This window comes from Colletotrichum jinshuiense, chromosome 4 (assembly GCF_051148585.1).
Source record: "Colletotrichum jinshuiense chromosome 4, complete sequence".
Lineage (NCBI taxonomy): Eukaryota > Fungi > Ascomycota > Sordariomycetes > Glomerellales > Glomerellaceae > Colletotrichum > Colletotrichum jinshuiense.
In genome coordinates this window covers 4,294,128-4,309,538 of record NC_139311.1, presented here as the reverse complement: position 1 = coordinate 4,309,538, position 15,411 = coordinate 4,294,128, and the positions used below count along the sequence as shown (strand labels likewise).

Here is a 15,411-nt window from a genome sequence, read left to right as displayed (position 1 = left end):
TCTTGTTCCTTTTCAATGACACCCAGGAATCTGGGGGTGCCAAGAGTTGTTATCAAAATGCACTTCACACAGCGCGAGGCACTTGGAACACGAGATGTCCAAATCCGTGGATCGCAAGGTTTTTTTTTCTTTCCCGTTTTTCCTCCTTTTTTGCTCAAGGCCGCACCCTGCACGCCTCAGCCATGAGTGGCGCATGGCATGATTTGAGACTCTGTGGCAAAACGGCCCGCCTCTGAGGCCTTGCGTGGTGCAGTCCAGCCTTTTAGGGGGCGAGGCCCTCGCGGCTGAGCGCAAAGCTGTTATCAGGTCTCTCACACACACCACCACGTTTCTGATACGAGCCGGGGGTCCGAACATGCAAAACTGGGCCCCCTTTTTCTTTCCCCGCGGGGGCGGAACCTGCGAATGGCGTGAAGTCGCAAAGTTGGAAGGGGATTCGTCTTGACGCTAGCCCATTGGTTCGGTATTCCGGCATGCCGCCTGGTGATTGAGTTTGGTACTCCGGACTACTGAGCCGTCACCTTTTAAGCGCCGTGTCACAAAAGCTTGGCCAGACAGCGACATGCTGCACCCGCGCCACACATGTAGGGTGCTCGCTTTGTACCGCAAAACCCGTCAGTCCTCTCGGTGACAAGAATATCCGGGGCTGAGGGACGGTGGGGGAAGGGACCTCAAGGATGGATGCCACTCGATTAAGGCTGTATGCCTCCATCCCTCACCGTCCGGTGCATTTGTCAACTGTGCATAGTAGATAGTTCATGAGAATATCGATAACGTGCGTAATCCTCTCATGAAGTGACCATCCCATCAGCCTATCGAACATCTTCCTTTCCCAATTGAGTCACGGACAACAATGCAACGAATGCTGATGAGAGGAGTACGAACGAGACCAGACGAAGCGAGGCGGTTTGAGGCGGTTTGACTTTCGCCGCCTCCCTGCCTATGTCTTGCAGGTCCGGCTCGATCCAGGGAGGCCCAAAAGGTTTGGTTTTTTCAAACGTTAAAACGCGACCAGGGGCACGAGCCAAGCCGATCACCCGTGGCCGTGGTCAGTCGTGTGGTTTACGTGGGATTCCTCCAGATCCTCAATGCTTATTCCTGAGACTAGCCAGGGGCGACCATACAGATTCGAATCAGGCATGATTAACCTTACAGAGTCTGTGGGTATCCTTGTCTGGACCACAGGATACGAGGAGGGAGAGGGACCGAGGAGATCGGACGAGGGAGCATAGTTTCGGTTGCCTCGAGCACCTTACCCTTTTGAAGGTCTGGGTGTAAGGGACTTGGGACGACGATGGACCGAGTCCCGAAACGACTACCTTTGGTTGGCCTGACTCAACGGCGCTGCTATTTTCATGCGATGAGCATTCTGTAGTCGGCTTCTTGGTTGCGGGTGGCTCAGCTCCCAGCACATTGACGTCTGTCTCGGTAGGCCGGTTTCAGGCCCTCGGTCACATTGTCGACATGATCCGCGCCTTGCACCCTCAGCCCAGTATCAGAGTCTATGTGTGGTACGGGAGGTGAGTGAGTACATAAAGATCCGGCTCGTTCCTCGAACTAACAACATTTGACTTGGTTCGACGGCAGGCCTCACAGTATCAGACTTAATACATACTTTTCTTTATACATTCGACATTTGGTTTAATACGACACAATCATAATAATTTTACAACTCCGGTTCATTCCAACCCACCATCAAAATGAAGTTCCTTACGTTCTCTCTCCTTGTCGCCTCGACAATCGCCAGCGTCAGCTGTGCCCCCACCGATGTTGATAGCAGGGCTGTCAGGTACGTTTCCCCCCTACATGTTACACAGAGGAGCCAACAACTAACACGGCACACAGTTTCCAGAACAACTACGACCAGCACTTGGAGGACCGCGAGGAGCGCAAGGAGGCCCGCGATATCTCCATTCCTTCCTTTGCCGGAGTCGAGACCACCAGCGGTGTGATCGCCAACGCCGAGGAGGAGACCCCCGCTCACCTCGAGTCCCGCCAGGCGAAGAAGAAGGCGAAGAAGGGCAAGAAGGGCAAGAAGGGTAAGAAGGGCAAGAAGGGCAAGAAGGCGAAGAAGGCCAAGAAGGCGAAGAAGGCTGCCAAGGGCAAGGCTGCCGCTGCTCCCGCAAAGGCGAAGGGCAAGGCCGCCCCCGCCGCCGGCGCTGCTAAGAAGAAGGCCGCCGCCCCTGCTGCTCCTGCTGCTGGTGCTGCTGGCAAGGGCAAGGGCGCCGCCGCTCCCCCAGCCGCCGCTCCCCCGGCTGCTGCTCCTCCGGCTGCCGCTCCTGCTGCCGCCAAGCCCCCTGCTGCGGCGCCTGCTGCTGCTCCTCCTGCTGCCGCTCCTGCTGCTGCGCCTGCCGCCGCCAAGCCTCTCACTCCTGCTCAACCAGCCAAGGTCGTCGCTCCTGCTCCTGTCGCTCCTGCGCTCCCCGCGGGCAAGGGCAACTAAGCTTTTGGTTGTGTTGTAGGATGAAGGACAGAAAACTAGCACTGGTGGCTGGTTACTGGATCGGGATGCGCAGCATCATGGCGATGTACAAGGCCATAGAAGTGTAACGAAGAAACGGTTCATACAATCAGCATATTTGTATCGTGACGAAAAGGTCTGGAGACTCATACGCCGCCCATACAGTTGGGGCGGCAGGCTTTGACCGGCGCCGTACAGGCAGCTTCCCTTGCTGTTCCAGGGGGCGTCGGGAGGGGAGGGCGAGGAGACCAGAATGCCAAAGTACATAGCCATGAGCAATTCAAACCGTCATACGATTATTCCCAAGCTGGCTGCAGCCGCAAATGCCCTATGCGTGAACAGTTCCTTCGAAACGTCGATTCGGTGTTGGGAGTGGTTGCTTTCGAATGAACACCGGGTGGCTGATGCGGTTGTGATACAGATGTGCCTGGGCGCTATGATGTCTTGGCACACATAAGGCCCTTTCCCAGTTTCATGGGTAGCCCACGGAAACATGTTTCACTCTGGTCCCTGCTTGCACGCCTACGGCACGCGGGGCATCTACCATCTGCAGGTGTACGCTGTGGTCGTCTCAACTTATCCCCTCAAAAAGAGCCAAGTCGTTCAGGGGTGGGTCTTGACCTCTCGGAGTCGGTTACCAGCTCGAATGCAGCCCTCCTCTTTCTCATGAGATTTCCGGGGTTGGGTTGGACTCGTCGGACTACCGAGTCAACTGACCTACCTGACTTGGCCAAACAGGCATTTCCCAATCTCTTGTTTCCCCAAGACCCTTCCGTGGGGTATTCGTCTTCGTTTCTCGCGAGGCGACTCGATGTGGCCTGGCCTGACCTCCGACTGGGTCCGAGTGCTCCGTCCGACCCACCCGGCCAACACCGGATGTGACGAACCGAACGACCAATGAGAGTGCCGGCTCAACGATTCGAGCATTCGTCGATTGAAGGAAGGAAGCCCTCCCCGTCCGAGCGTGATGCCCACCAGCCAAGTCCACTTTTCCTCGGTGCTTAATTCTTTCTTCGTCGTCTCATTCCCCACTGAATTGGCTCGTCTGCAGTGTCCCAACGCACGAAGAAATTTTCGTCGCCCACCGCGCACGCCGCGCCTCTGGGGCTAAGAGCAGATTCTGCTCCTCCGTTTCCAAGCACGGGTCCGTATCCCATCAACTCGAGCAGTTGAATACGGCCGGTTGGCCCAATGGCAAGGCGTCTGACTACGATTCTTTCCCGAGAACGTGTAATCAGGAGATTCTGGGTTCGACCCCCAGGCTGGTCAATTTTTTTTGCATCCCCCGACAACAAACCGCCCACCCGCTGCGCTGCCCCCTACTTTATTTTCCTTTTCCTGCTTCTTTAACTACTTCCCCCCCCTTCTTTTTTACCCGTTTAATTCATTTTTATTCGTTTCTTCTTCTTTACCATGCTATTACACCTTACCCCTCCCCCCAAATTTGACGGCCTGATTTGACGCGAAATAGGTAGTGAGCTTGGGTATGAGCCTTTCATGTCTATTCCCTTGTGTCGTGTCTCTCTGAAGCGCAAGTGAGTGGCCTGCCTTCTCGCTCGGACTCCGGGCCAACTATACGTTATACTACCGCTTTCTCTAATTCATATATCCCTTGAAATTTCATGGTGCAATTCCAAGTCTGTGACTTAAGCCGGAAAGTATAGAGGGTACGTGAACTTTCACAATTTTCCCCAAACACAATATCCAGTCAGTACTTTTTTATTATTATAAAGTATACTACCTACCATCGCCAAAACACTGCATTTTCCCTTCCAAAACCCGTGTCAAAATCAATGTTTAGTTAGGTACAAATAAGATTTAGAAACTTCTGTCGTCTTGCGCGGGATCAAAGTAAAAGGGGAAATTACGATAGGCTGGGATCATGACAGAACTCAGTGTCACGCTAGCAAGAGTTTGTAAGGCACCATTTCCGGGGGAAGCGAGTTAAACCACCCTCCATAATCTCAGGCTTTCACGTCACTTAGACCTTGTTCAGAATACGTCATGAGTCGTAGGGAAACCCTTGCGACAAGCATATATGCTATCATCGCCTTCTGATTCTGCAAAAGATCCCGTCATATGTCGACGTTTCGTGTACACTAGTCATTGTTTGGGATCCAACAGAATACCGCAATTGCCCACTCAGTGTTGTCTACAAGGCAGACAAACTAGGCAGGCAGGTGAGTGGTGGACCCAGCAGTGCAATAAAGATCGGATGTCCCATGACCGTGTCCAGAAACTTCCTTTTTGCCACCCTTGCCTTCCAGCCCTTTCAGGGGTCCCTTGATGCAGTAGCGAACCTTAATGGAAGTCGATAATGTCGCCGAAAATGGACTTGTCAGCCGGCATAAAAGTTGATGCTGTAAACCCTGTACATGGAGACGACGTCGGGCAACAGGAACCGAATAGCAAGTCATTTGGCTCTTCTTCGAATTAGGGATGTCCCTGTTTCTCTTTAATTCCCGCGACCTCCGGTTCTGGCCTCGTGTCGGCCTGCTCGTCTGCTTTTTGCCAAATGCCTACTTGTCGGTCATCAACATGACCGTGGGGTTGGGAGCGGGGCCCCGGAATAATCAAGAACCCCCTTCTATGCAATAAGATTGATTGCCACTTTCACCGGCCAACTAACCGATATGATGGGCTTCAAAGCTATATGTCGGGTGATAATAAGAGTTAAACGTATATCATTTAGATTCAAAGAAGGCAAGGTGGCTACGGCCGTGATGCTCCTTTTCGGAATGCAATGTACTTACGACTAGTTGTATACCGCACATGCTTCGATCTTGAGCCAAACGAGGTTTAAGTCAGTTGGCAATCCCCTGTGTAAACCACCATGGAAAAGGCCACGCAGCGTTCTACTGAAGGCAAAAATCTAGTGGGCCTAGGAACATCCTGAACACGCGCTTCCAGATTAACAGGAATATCAGACTCGGAGACGGAAAGAGAGTATGCTAACTCACCTGCCTTGAATGCGGTACTCAGGCCGATCTGATTTTCTCACTGACGCCTTCAGCTATACCTCACTCACTTATCTGTTGTTAACCATTGATATCAACCCCACTCACATCGGTAACCTCATCGCCGCAGAACTATACATGCCTTGGCTGGAGTACTGAAAAATAAGCTTCCATCCATCTCCTTCTCACGGATTACTAACGTCTCCTTCAATCACAGGGAAAACCTTCATATTCATACACGTGACGTGGCCAGAGCAGTGAGAAATGTTGCACGGCTCCAAGGCAGGATCACCTCGCATATCATTCACTTCCACTCACTAGACCCATCCTCAGACAAACGCCTCACCCTTCGATTCGTCGAGTAAGAACATCTCATCCTCTTCTTGCTCATATATTCATACAAACACATGGAAAAGACCTCAGGGGCTGTCGAATCTGAGATGGCACCCTCGTCCAACGGTGACAAGCCTGTCAGCCTCGTCGCCTGCCACGCGCAACTCATCGCACGCATACCCGCAACCGTCACACCCGCCTACCGAAACGTCCTCATCAAGACCATCGAGAAGGAGGTTGACAACGCTGACACCGAAGATTGCAGCCTGAAATGGACGGTCCAAGCTGCCTACCACTCCAACACGGAGCCCGCTTCTCATGAGGTGGTTGCCCTTTCCCTGTGCTTCGACTCTGGCGCCCTGGAGGGGGGCGCCCTGGAGCATCAGCGGAAGTTCTACGCCTCTCACCCGGGTCTGGCCCACCACATGCACGACTGGACCATCCAGGGTCTCGTCGACAAGCACAACGAGAAGGTCCGGGCCTTCGATATCGGCCCAGCTGCCGCGGGCGCGGCCGCCACGAGCGCCAGAGTTCTCGACGGCGCCGGGGACGACTATCGTGCCCCCAGAGGTGAGAAGCGCAAGGCCTCCGGGTTCGAGGGCTTCTCGAGCGGCCTTGCCGGCAAGCGGCGCGACCTCGACGCTCACAAGGAAAGCACTTACACCGAAAACAAGGACACCCCGCGCCTCAACAACCTCGTCAAGAACCGTCTGAAGGCCAAAAACCCACCCACGGGAACATTCCCGGTCTTGGCCCGCACCCTTCCTTACGCCGACCTCTCCAGAACCGCCAGCGTTCTTCCCCCCTCCCGCTTCCGTTCCCTCGCCGCCAACGGCGGCACCGGCCTGTTCCCCGAGGCCCGCGTCCCACCCTTCACCCCCGTCGGCCTCGGCTCCTCTATCCTCGGAAGGGGCACCGGCAACGAAAACGATAACCGCAGCAGCAACAACGGCAAGGACACCATCGCCACCTTGATCGCCGCCGCCGCTGCCGCCAACCCCATCAACACGCGGACCGAGACCGAGACCGAGACCGAGACCGTGGCTGCCGTCGCCAAGCTCTCCGCCGAGATCGAGGAGCACCACAAGAAGGCCGCAGACAGGATCGCCCACGCCAAGACCCTGCGCGAGGAGCGCCGGACCCTCGCGCGTGAGCAGCCCATCTGCGAGACCACGACCATGCAGGGCGTCCGCGCCTTCGTGCTCAAGTCCCACGAGCTCGAGGACCGCGCCGTAAAGCACCAGGAGGACGCGATTCGGCACCTCGGCGAGGCAGCCCGCCTCCAGGGCGAGCGCGCTCTCGTTGCCGTCGAAGGCCTCGAGAGGCGCTACGCGAAGGTGGAGAGGTTCATCAGCGGCATCGGCGGCCTTGCGAAGAGGGAGAGGGAGGGGCTTCTGGGCTATTATGCATCTCACTGTTGAGCGAGGGAGACGACAATGATGAACCATGATAATTATGATAATTGGTCGAGGCCATCTGCCCGCAATGGACCGGTAGCTCTGCGATTGTTTGGCTTCTCCGACAAACCGCATCGGGAACTGGGGAACATGGTTGGGATAATTAATCACCTTCAGGGGCACGGGAAGTTGGAGCTTGAGTCGATTCCCCGCCCTGATCGGACCGCAGAATGGGTGGAATGGTTGACATGGACAAACAATGCATTGAACTTTCTATAAAGGCAATATGGCCGTCGCGATTCTCATCCCTCCTTCTGATGAGAGGTATCAGTCGCTAATATGTACGAGTTGTCCTTGGTACACCCAAAAATCGCCCAGTTCTGAACAAACAATAGCAGCAGTAGCAGCAGCAACAGCGGCAGTGGCTGCTGCTGAAGGACAGCAATACAATTAGAGATTACACAATATGCCGGCGGCGTACTTTTATGCTTCCTTTTCAAACCCGTTACAGTCCGTATACTTCATTAGGTGCATATTATCGTTCATCTTCGCGGTCGTCACTACGTGCAGGCACTCCATCCTGCTTTGCAACCTAGAAAGCTGCCGCACAGGACGTTGGAATTAACAAATCAGTGGGGGATGTGCAAATGCTGATCGCGGCGCAGCAGAGGCCGGCCGGACCCGCACTTGCTGCCCGTTCCAGGGCCGCAAGCGGAACCGGCTGTGGTGGACGTGGTCTAGCGTGTCGGCGTTGCGGAGGCGGCGGGTGCTGCAACAGTGGTTTGAGGTGCCGCAGCATTAGCTTGATCTGATCGAGAGCCTCGTTAGTAAAAGTATTATCAAGACATATCAACACGGGAGTCCCGCTATCTGATAGCGCTGCGCTTATTGATTACATACCGCAGGATCCGTATCTGGACTGGCAGCCGGTGCCGCAGAAGGCCGAGGTGCTGCCACACCAGCCGAACTCTGAGCAGCAGTTGCCGAAGCCGGAGCCAGCGCAGGTATCGCCGTCACTGGCAGCGCCACACTTTCCGTTGAGCGAGACGTTGACGTTGACGCCTGTGCCGGAGCACCTGCCGTAGGCGCTCTGGCAGCCAGTGTCACAGTGTGCAGTGGTGTTACCGCAGTAGTTGTAAGGCGAGCAGCAGTCTCCAAAGTTGGAGCCCAAGCAGTTGAAGCCTCCCGTGCCGCCGCACTCGCCGTTGGTTGTGAGCTTGGTGTTGGTGGCGGCCGCGGCAGCGGTAGTAAGGCTAGCCGTGGGAGTACCCGAGGAAGCGGGAGTGCCCGCGGCGGAACTGGATGCGGAGTTGGTGCAGTTACCGTAGGCACTCTGACAACCAGTCCCACAGTGAGCTTCAGTGTCGCCGCAGTAGTTGTACTGTGAGCAGCAGTTGCCGAAAGCAGTCCCGAAGCACTGTTTGCCATTTGTGGCGCCGCACACGCCGTCCGTCGTGACCGGTAGTGTCGAAGTCGACGTGGCCGCGGAGCTGGAAGAAGTTCCCGTGCCGGAGCCAGACGAAGTCCTCGACGATGACACCGTACTAGACGGCGTGGACGAAGTCGATCCAGTGCGGGTGGTCGAGCTGGAGCCAGTGGTGGCAGTGGCACTGTCAGTGGCTGTCTGCGAAGAGGTGCTGCTACCAGAGGTGCGGCTACCAGAGGTGCTGGTGCCAGAAGTGCTGGTACCAGAGGTGCTGGTACCGGAACTGGTGCGTGAGCCGCTACTAGTGCTCGTCCGTGTAGACGTTGTGCTGGTGCTGGTGCTGGTGCGCCTGGTAGATGATGTGCTTGTCCGCGTAGACGAGGTGCCGGCGCGCCTGGTAGACGAAGTGGTCGTCCGCGTAGCTGACGTGCTAGTGCGTCTAGTTGAGGAAGAAGAAGTAGTCTTAACTGAGCTGCTTGAAGACTGGGACCCGCAACTGCCGTACTTGGACTGACAACCAGTACCGCAGTATGCAGCAGTGCTGCCGCAATTACCGCTGGAGGAGCAGCAGTTTCCGAATGTAGAGCCCAGACAGGTCCTGCCGGCGCTCGCGCCGCACTTGCCATTAGTAGAGACGGGAAGGACGGTGGAGGTTGAGGAAGAGGTGGTGGAAGTGCGAGTTGTCGTGGTCCTAGATGTGGTTGTCGTCGTCGAGGTGGACGTGCTGGAGCAGGCCCGGGAGCTGACGGCGGTGATTTTGAAGTTGTAGGACGGGACGTTGCCGCGATACCAGTTCTCGGGGGGGTCGCCCAAGCACTCACCGACGGTCACGGCCCTCCAGCCGTTGGCAACAATAGAGTCAAGCATATGGTTGGTGAAGGTTGTGGCGACCTGCTGGTGGATGTCGTGCTCAATGTGCAAGTAGCTGCCATTACAAGGCGAGCGGGCAATCATGGCTTGGTCCCAGAGGTTTACACTGAACTGGATCTGACTGGGATCTGTGTGCAGGTAACCCTGGGTGTCAAGATCGAAGTAGGTGATGTGGTATCCGAGGTCAACCATCTGACCCTGGCACTCGGCTCCGCAGATGGAGTACGGAGGGCGCATGTAGGTGGGATAGAAGCCAAGAATATCTTTGAAGGCGATCTCGTTGTAAACCATTTGGTTCTTGCGCTGCGCCAGTGTCATTTGATCGAGGTTCTCGTGAGACCATGTATGACTGGCGATTTGATGACCTTCGGCATGCATTCGCTGGAATTGTTAGAAACACTTGATTGCCGGTTAGACTGAATCAGAAGGCTTACTGAGATAACGTCGCGGTATGCAACGTTAATCTGGCCCTTGCCAAGGTTGTTACCGGTGATGAACCAGGTGGCGACGGCACTGTGGGCCTTGAAGGCGTCCAACATGGCAGCAGTATAGATGTAAGGACCGTCATCATAGGTAACAGCTACATCACCATCATTTTCGCAGGCGTAAATACCAACGCCACCATAGGGGATATCTCCATTCAAAGGTCTTGCGTCGGTGGATGTATCCGTTCCAGTAGGCCTCTCGTTACCATCACAAGCCGGGCCATAGTTGATCTGACAATCTGGTGCTCTGCAGTATTCTTCGGTTTGGCCACAATATCTGTTATGCAATAAGTATCTCGGATCAGACGACAACGGAAAAGACACCACATACCCAGCAGATGAACAGCAATATCCCACAGAACACTTGCCATATCCGTCACCGCACAATTCATTGTCTCCCTCTTCGATGCTAGCGTCTGCCTGCCGAGGAGCCAGACGATTCATGCGATGCCCACGAGGCATATTCGATACGGACGGGGGGTTCCAGGCCTCATATGCAGGACGCCTCTGCCGCAACTCTCCAACTTGTTTTAGACGCGGCATAACGAAATTCAAGTGCGGCTCATCGTGAGCTTGAGCCGCTTCCAACCCAGCTAGGGCGGCGAGTAGCACCTGATTCCAGTGCATTGTGGCTCTGGTGTGTCGAATTATATTAGGCGACGATGAAGTTCGCGTGTATCCGGAAGAGAGCAAAGCATGCAAAGATCAAGAGACGACTGAACGGAAAGAGAGAGGCACATAGGCTTCTTATTAGGACTCTGGAGCACCCGGATGAGCGTTAACGAGATGGGCTCATCTCAGGAACCTGTGCGGTTCGTGTTATTATATGAAAGAGCAGGAGGGGCAAATCTAGGTTGATTCCATAGAATACGATGGCATGACGTTCTCCATACGAAGATTAGAGCTGACCACAAATAGATACTTCCCGCTTGGGAGGGCCGAGCAGTAAACATTGGAAATTGGAGGATCGAAAAGCTAGCTCGGTAGATTGGCTTGGCCAGTTAAGTTAGTGTGGCGTTGAGGCCTCGAGCTTGCGTTCCGACACGGATGAGTGCAATGAACCCATCATGGAATGGAGATAACATGACGCGCTTGGCAATGTCAACACACAACATTCGGGCCACCCGTCCTGATGTGCCCATCACAAACAACATTTGCTGTTATTGTTGCTGTTGTTGTTGTCATCATCGTCGTCGTCGTCGTCATCATCATCATCATCAAACGACATTGTACTTGAAAGCAGCGGCAGACTCGCCGTTGGGGACCATGCCAAAGACTACGGCACGGAGGGGCGAGAAAGAGTTCATCGTAAAGCGAAAGAGAAGAGGAGGCAACAGCACAGAATCAACACGACCAGGGCGATCTCAGGAGATGGCCAAAAATTACGGTTGTGACGGACCGGCGACTAGATGGACAAGCCAGGGCCGTGCCGGTGGAAGACGGTGACACACCACCGGGCTCGAATGGGGCTCGAGTTATGAAGCATACCACGACGGGACCACATCGTTAAACCTTTCCGAGAGGAAGGAGCGTCTTTGAAGGGAACCAGAAACAAGGCCGACCCAGAAAACGCCGAGGTGGCGCGCCAGGTTGATATTACCCGTTCCATCTCGACCCTCAAGTGCAGGGGCTAGACCGAAGTTGGCTGTGCTTGGCAGTAGTGCATCCCATTGATTGGGCCGTCATGGTAAACACCGGGGAAAGAAGTAGAATTGGGCGAACACAGTCGGGTTGCTGGTTGATCTATCATCCATTCCTCTGGTATGTGCCTCTTTACACTAGACTTGACGCTTGGCCCGCCTTGCTTGTCCGTTGAGCGTGTGGGGAACCATGGACCTTGGCATTTGCTGCACCACGCAGGTGAGGCCGGCTCCCCTGACACACGTCTATTCTGTTGGTAAACTTTGGTGCTCCTGCAATTCCCTCCTTGACCACGACGATCTCTTGGCAGTAGCAGTTCCCGATCCGGCCATCCACTGATAATAGTCGTCTCCAGGGGACAAATTAGGAACAGACCCAAGGTCAGAACAGACGCGACACCGACAGTCTGGTCAGGGCATGCGTCTGATGTCCTTGCTCCAGCGTCAAAGTGACAAACTTTGAATATCAGCCGAACTTTGCGTAAAAGCTAAACCCTAGGAGTTCCCGACTGTAGGAACGCCAAAACCGTGTCGTGCACTCCCCGCCTTGCTACCCGTCGCGGGGTCGGATGAGCGGCGAACCTTTGCTCAGACCAGTCTCAGAGCCGCCGGCACAACTGGAACCAGCTGGATCTAAGCCTTGGACACGGTGAGCGCTTGGTGTTTATGTCATGTGTAAATATCATGTGGGACATAGGCTGTGTCATTGGCTCATCGCGCAAGAGACCTCATTTTTTTTCAAATTGCCATTGGAGATTATATTTTCACTTGCTGGCATTCCCTCGCCGTCTTCTCGATCTGTCCCAATGCGATGATAACCCATCAACAACTTTGTTGAGTAATTTTGTTCATATAACTCCATGACGCCTGACGCCACAATATTCGCCGGAATTGGTATATCGATCCATTGCCGGATCATTCGTCGTCCTTCCAGCTAGGCCATATCGTTTACAAGTTCTCCAAGATACCACCTATATAGCTCTTTAGAGCATTCTCGTCCATTGCCACAAGCCACAACCTCATGACACTGGTGCCATCGGTCATCATACTGTACAGGCTTCAGCTTAAACAACCTTTGTGCCGTGAAATCTCAACTCCATCATCCGATTGGTATTTGCCATACCAGAACTTGATGCTCAACGTCCAGGAACCTGATGCTTAGCGCTCTCAAATGCGAGCTCAGCCTGGAACCCAACAATACGGGCTTGCCACGTCCTGTCATGATGACCACGGCACGCCTTCCGTTGGTAGGTCGATTCACTTCGTCACACGACGATCAGATGTTGTTAGCAGCAGCCTCTGCCTTGGCTTTTTCCTTCGCCTCAGCGGCCATCGCCTTGGCCTTGGCATCGGCATCGTCAGTGTTGTCACCGCCTGTGCCGTAGTCAAGCTGCTCTAGGATGTCGTTGATCTCGCTGCTCAGTGCCGAATCCCCATTGGAAGGCTCGCCTTCCGTTTTACTTCCTGGGTTTTCCTCGTCCCCCAACATCTTCTTGGCATCTTCCTCTGCCTTCTTTCTGGCCTGTTCTTCTGCTTTCTTGGCGTCCTCTTGAACCTTCTTCTTGGCATCCTCTTCGGCCTTCTTCTTAGCCGCCTCGGCAGCCTTTTCCCTTTCTTCATCCGTGGGACCAATGCTCCCTTCCTTGTTGTCTCCCTCACAGCGTTCACGCTCCAACTTCATGTCCATGATGAGGCTGAGTTCTGGGCAGTAGTCGAAGATTTTCTTCCGCTGGGTGGGATTTTTCCAGACTTTGTCGGAGAGACCCTGGCCGCCGTCCTTGACATGATAGCCCATGGGCTTCTCCATATAGACATCTTCCACAGCCAGGACCCCTTTCTTGCCATGGGCGACTTTCTCGCCTTGCATGATCCAAAGTCGCTTCCCATACCACTCATCTTCGGCCTCGGTATTGTTGTATCTCTCCTGGAATTGAAGTACCCTCTTGATGGAGGACACTCGTCGGAGAGAAAGCCCGCCATTGCCCGAAAAGCGATCATCAGGGGTTCTATGTCAAGAGTCAGCAAGATAGCCCATCACATCTGGGGTCCCGTTGCCACGACGTACCTTGCAGCGCCGGCCCAACTCCAATCCAGCCACTCGTTGAGGCTGGTCGGCGAGTTGGAGCAAAGGATGCTGTCTGATTCGAACTTTAGGATCCATTCCACGCCAGGAAGGAACTCCTCGTAGAATCGAATGTCGGTCAACAGACGAAAGACATGTTCCTTGGTGTCGATTTCCCAAGGATCGGGGAGGACCATCAAGTCGAGTTTCCCAATAACTTGCTGGTGCTTTATGCCGTAGCTTCGGGCGACACTGACGACGCTCTTGTTGGAGCCGATGAACAGGAATCTCCAGTCTGGAGGCACAACCGAAGTCATGTGCAGTAGTTGGGGCACCAAGTGGGGGATAGGGCGCGGCTCAATGATCAATGCTAGCTTTGACGCATTGTATCTGGCTCTCGGGTCATCGATATGATGCCAGTCGACCTTGATTTTTGGTATCTTCTGCCTTGCCTCGTCTAACCTCGACTTGAACTGGGCCTTGATCATGGGTTTGTAGTTCGGGAGGAGATGAGCAAACCACCAGCTGTGCATGTTGTCAGTAATCCGTATCACCGGGTAGGTGAATACCGCATTCGCGACCGGGGGACAAACGTGATAGCCAGCGATGCAACAAGCAGAAGCCGGGTCTTGGTGATGGCGAACACGCCCGTCGAAGAGTTCGTGACAGCCATGGCAGAAAAAAGTCTACGTCCAGGAAGAGCGCAGGAAAACCGTAGCGCAAATGAGGGAACCGGGCGGCTGCAGAGACTGGGTCGCTGATGTGGATAAGCGGCAGTGGAAAATGTCGAGGCAATTCGGTTTAGAGGAAACGTAACTCTCGGAGCCGGTGAAAGGTTACAAGCGCATCATGTCGACCACACGTGTTGAAACCGCCGAAAGGGAATGCCAATATGGACGTGGTTTCGTGTTGTGGGCAACTTTAGTGAATCTCTGGGGCGAGGGTCCGAAGGGCTTCGATGCGCAAGAATAGGCAAGGTAATTCGACAGTGCAGCGACAGCTGGTCTTGATGTTCTGGTACTGAGGGACGGTTGTAAGACAAGGCCAACCAAAGGGAGGAAAACGAAATACAAGGGGGATTCACGGGCCGTTCGATAGTCCAGGGCGAGGCTTGCTGGATGACGAATCGCAGCTGCAGGTGCAGATAATGAAATGCAATGTCACCATAAATTCCACTCGCTCGCTGGGCTGGGTGCAGGGTCTTTGAATGGAAGCCGGGAGCGAGAAGGGGGGGGGGGGGGTTATCCTGGGCGCAAACAACACTTCTTCCATCCACCAGGCCTAGTGAGGGAGCGAGTGTGGGCCAGACGGGATATGTGGGAGGAGGCGGAGGGGTGGCACCCGGGTTGCCCCCAAAGCTGGAACGGCACTCACGCTGGAACATAAACACATGGGCGCAGGGAGGGGGAAAGCGAAGTGACGGGCAAGTACTCGTAGGTACCTCTGGTTTTGGAGCTGTCGTGGCATGCAGGGAAGGGGCCCCTCCCGCATGCCCCATACTCGCTGGTTCCTCCCTTCCCAGACGAGCCGCAGCGAGCGAGACGTGGATTGCCTGGTGGTCTGAAAGCGCGCGCGCACTAGAACTTCCCCGACTCGGTCTCGTCTTCCGGCTGAGATGGGCCGTTACCTCGCCCCGTCCAGAGTCTCCAGTGTACAACGCCGTCAACCCGACATATTTGCAGTGTCATCATGCAATAGATTGGATTGCCGACCATGGCTCTCTCTCGCAGCCGCAGAAAGCTTCGTCCATCTCGCGTGGCAATGGTTCGTGTAGGTATGT

The 15,411-nt window shown here is 54.7% G+C and overlaps 4 protein-coding genes across 4 annotated transcripts; 2 read left to right on the top strand and 2 right to left on the bottom strand.

Moving 5' to 3' along the window:
- Positions 1-1,700: 1,700 nt before the first annotated feature.
- EsH8_IV_001079 (uncharacterized protein) lies at positions 1,701-2,443 on the top strand (the record flags this gene model as incomplete). The annotated part of the gene is made up of 2 exons (XM_083265969.1): positions 1,701-1,789; positions 1,846-2,443. The coding sequence occupies 2 exons, from the start codon at positions 1,701-1,703 to the stop codon at positions 2,441-2,443; spliced, it is 687 nt and encodes a 228-aa protein (XP_083124864.1).
- A 3,382-nt stretch (positions 2,444-5,825) lies between these two features.
- EsH8_IV_001078 (uncharacterized protein) lies at positions 5,826-7,172 on the top strand (the record flags this gene model as incomplete). The annotated part of the gene is made up of 1 exon (XM_083265968.1): positions 5,826-7,172. One exon carries the CDS (start codon positions 5,826-5,828, stop codon positions 7,170-7,172), a length of 1,347 nt encoding a protein of 448 aa, XP_083124863.1.
- Positions 7,173-8,040: 868 nt separating this feature from the next.
- Positions 8,041-10,300, bottom strand: EsH8_IV_001077 (chitin deacetylase; the record flags this gene model as incomplete). The annotated part of the gene is made up of 3 exons (XM_083265967.1): positions 8,041-9,825; positions 9,879-10,186; positions 10,261-10,300. The coding sequence occupies 3 exons, from the start codon at positions 10,298-10,300 to the stop codon at positions 8,041-8,043; spliced, it is 2,133 nt and encodes a 710-aa protein (XP_083124862.1).
- Positions 10,301-12,845: 2,545 nt separating this feature from the next.
- On the bottom strand, positions 12,846-14,304 carry EsH8_IV_001076 (uncharacterized protein; the record flags this gene model as incomplete). Its single annotated transcript, XM_083265966.1, has 3 exons — positions 12,846-13,575; positions 13,635-14,156; positions 14,225-14,304. 3 exons carry the CDS (start codon positions 14,302-14,304, stop codon positions 12,846-12,848), a joined length of 1,332 nt encoding a protein of 443 aa, XP_083124861.1.
- Positions 14,305-15,411: the final 1,107 nt, after the last annotated feature.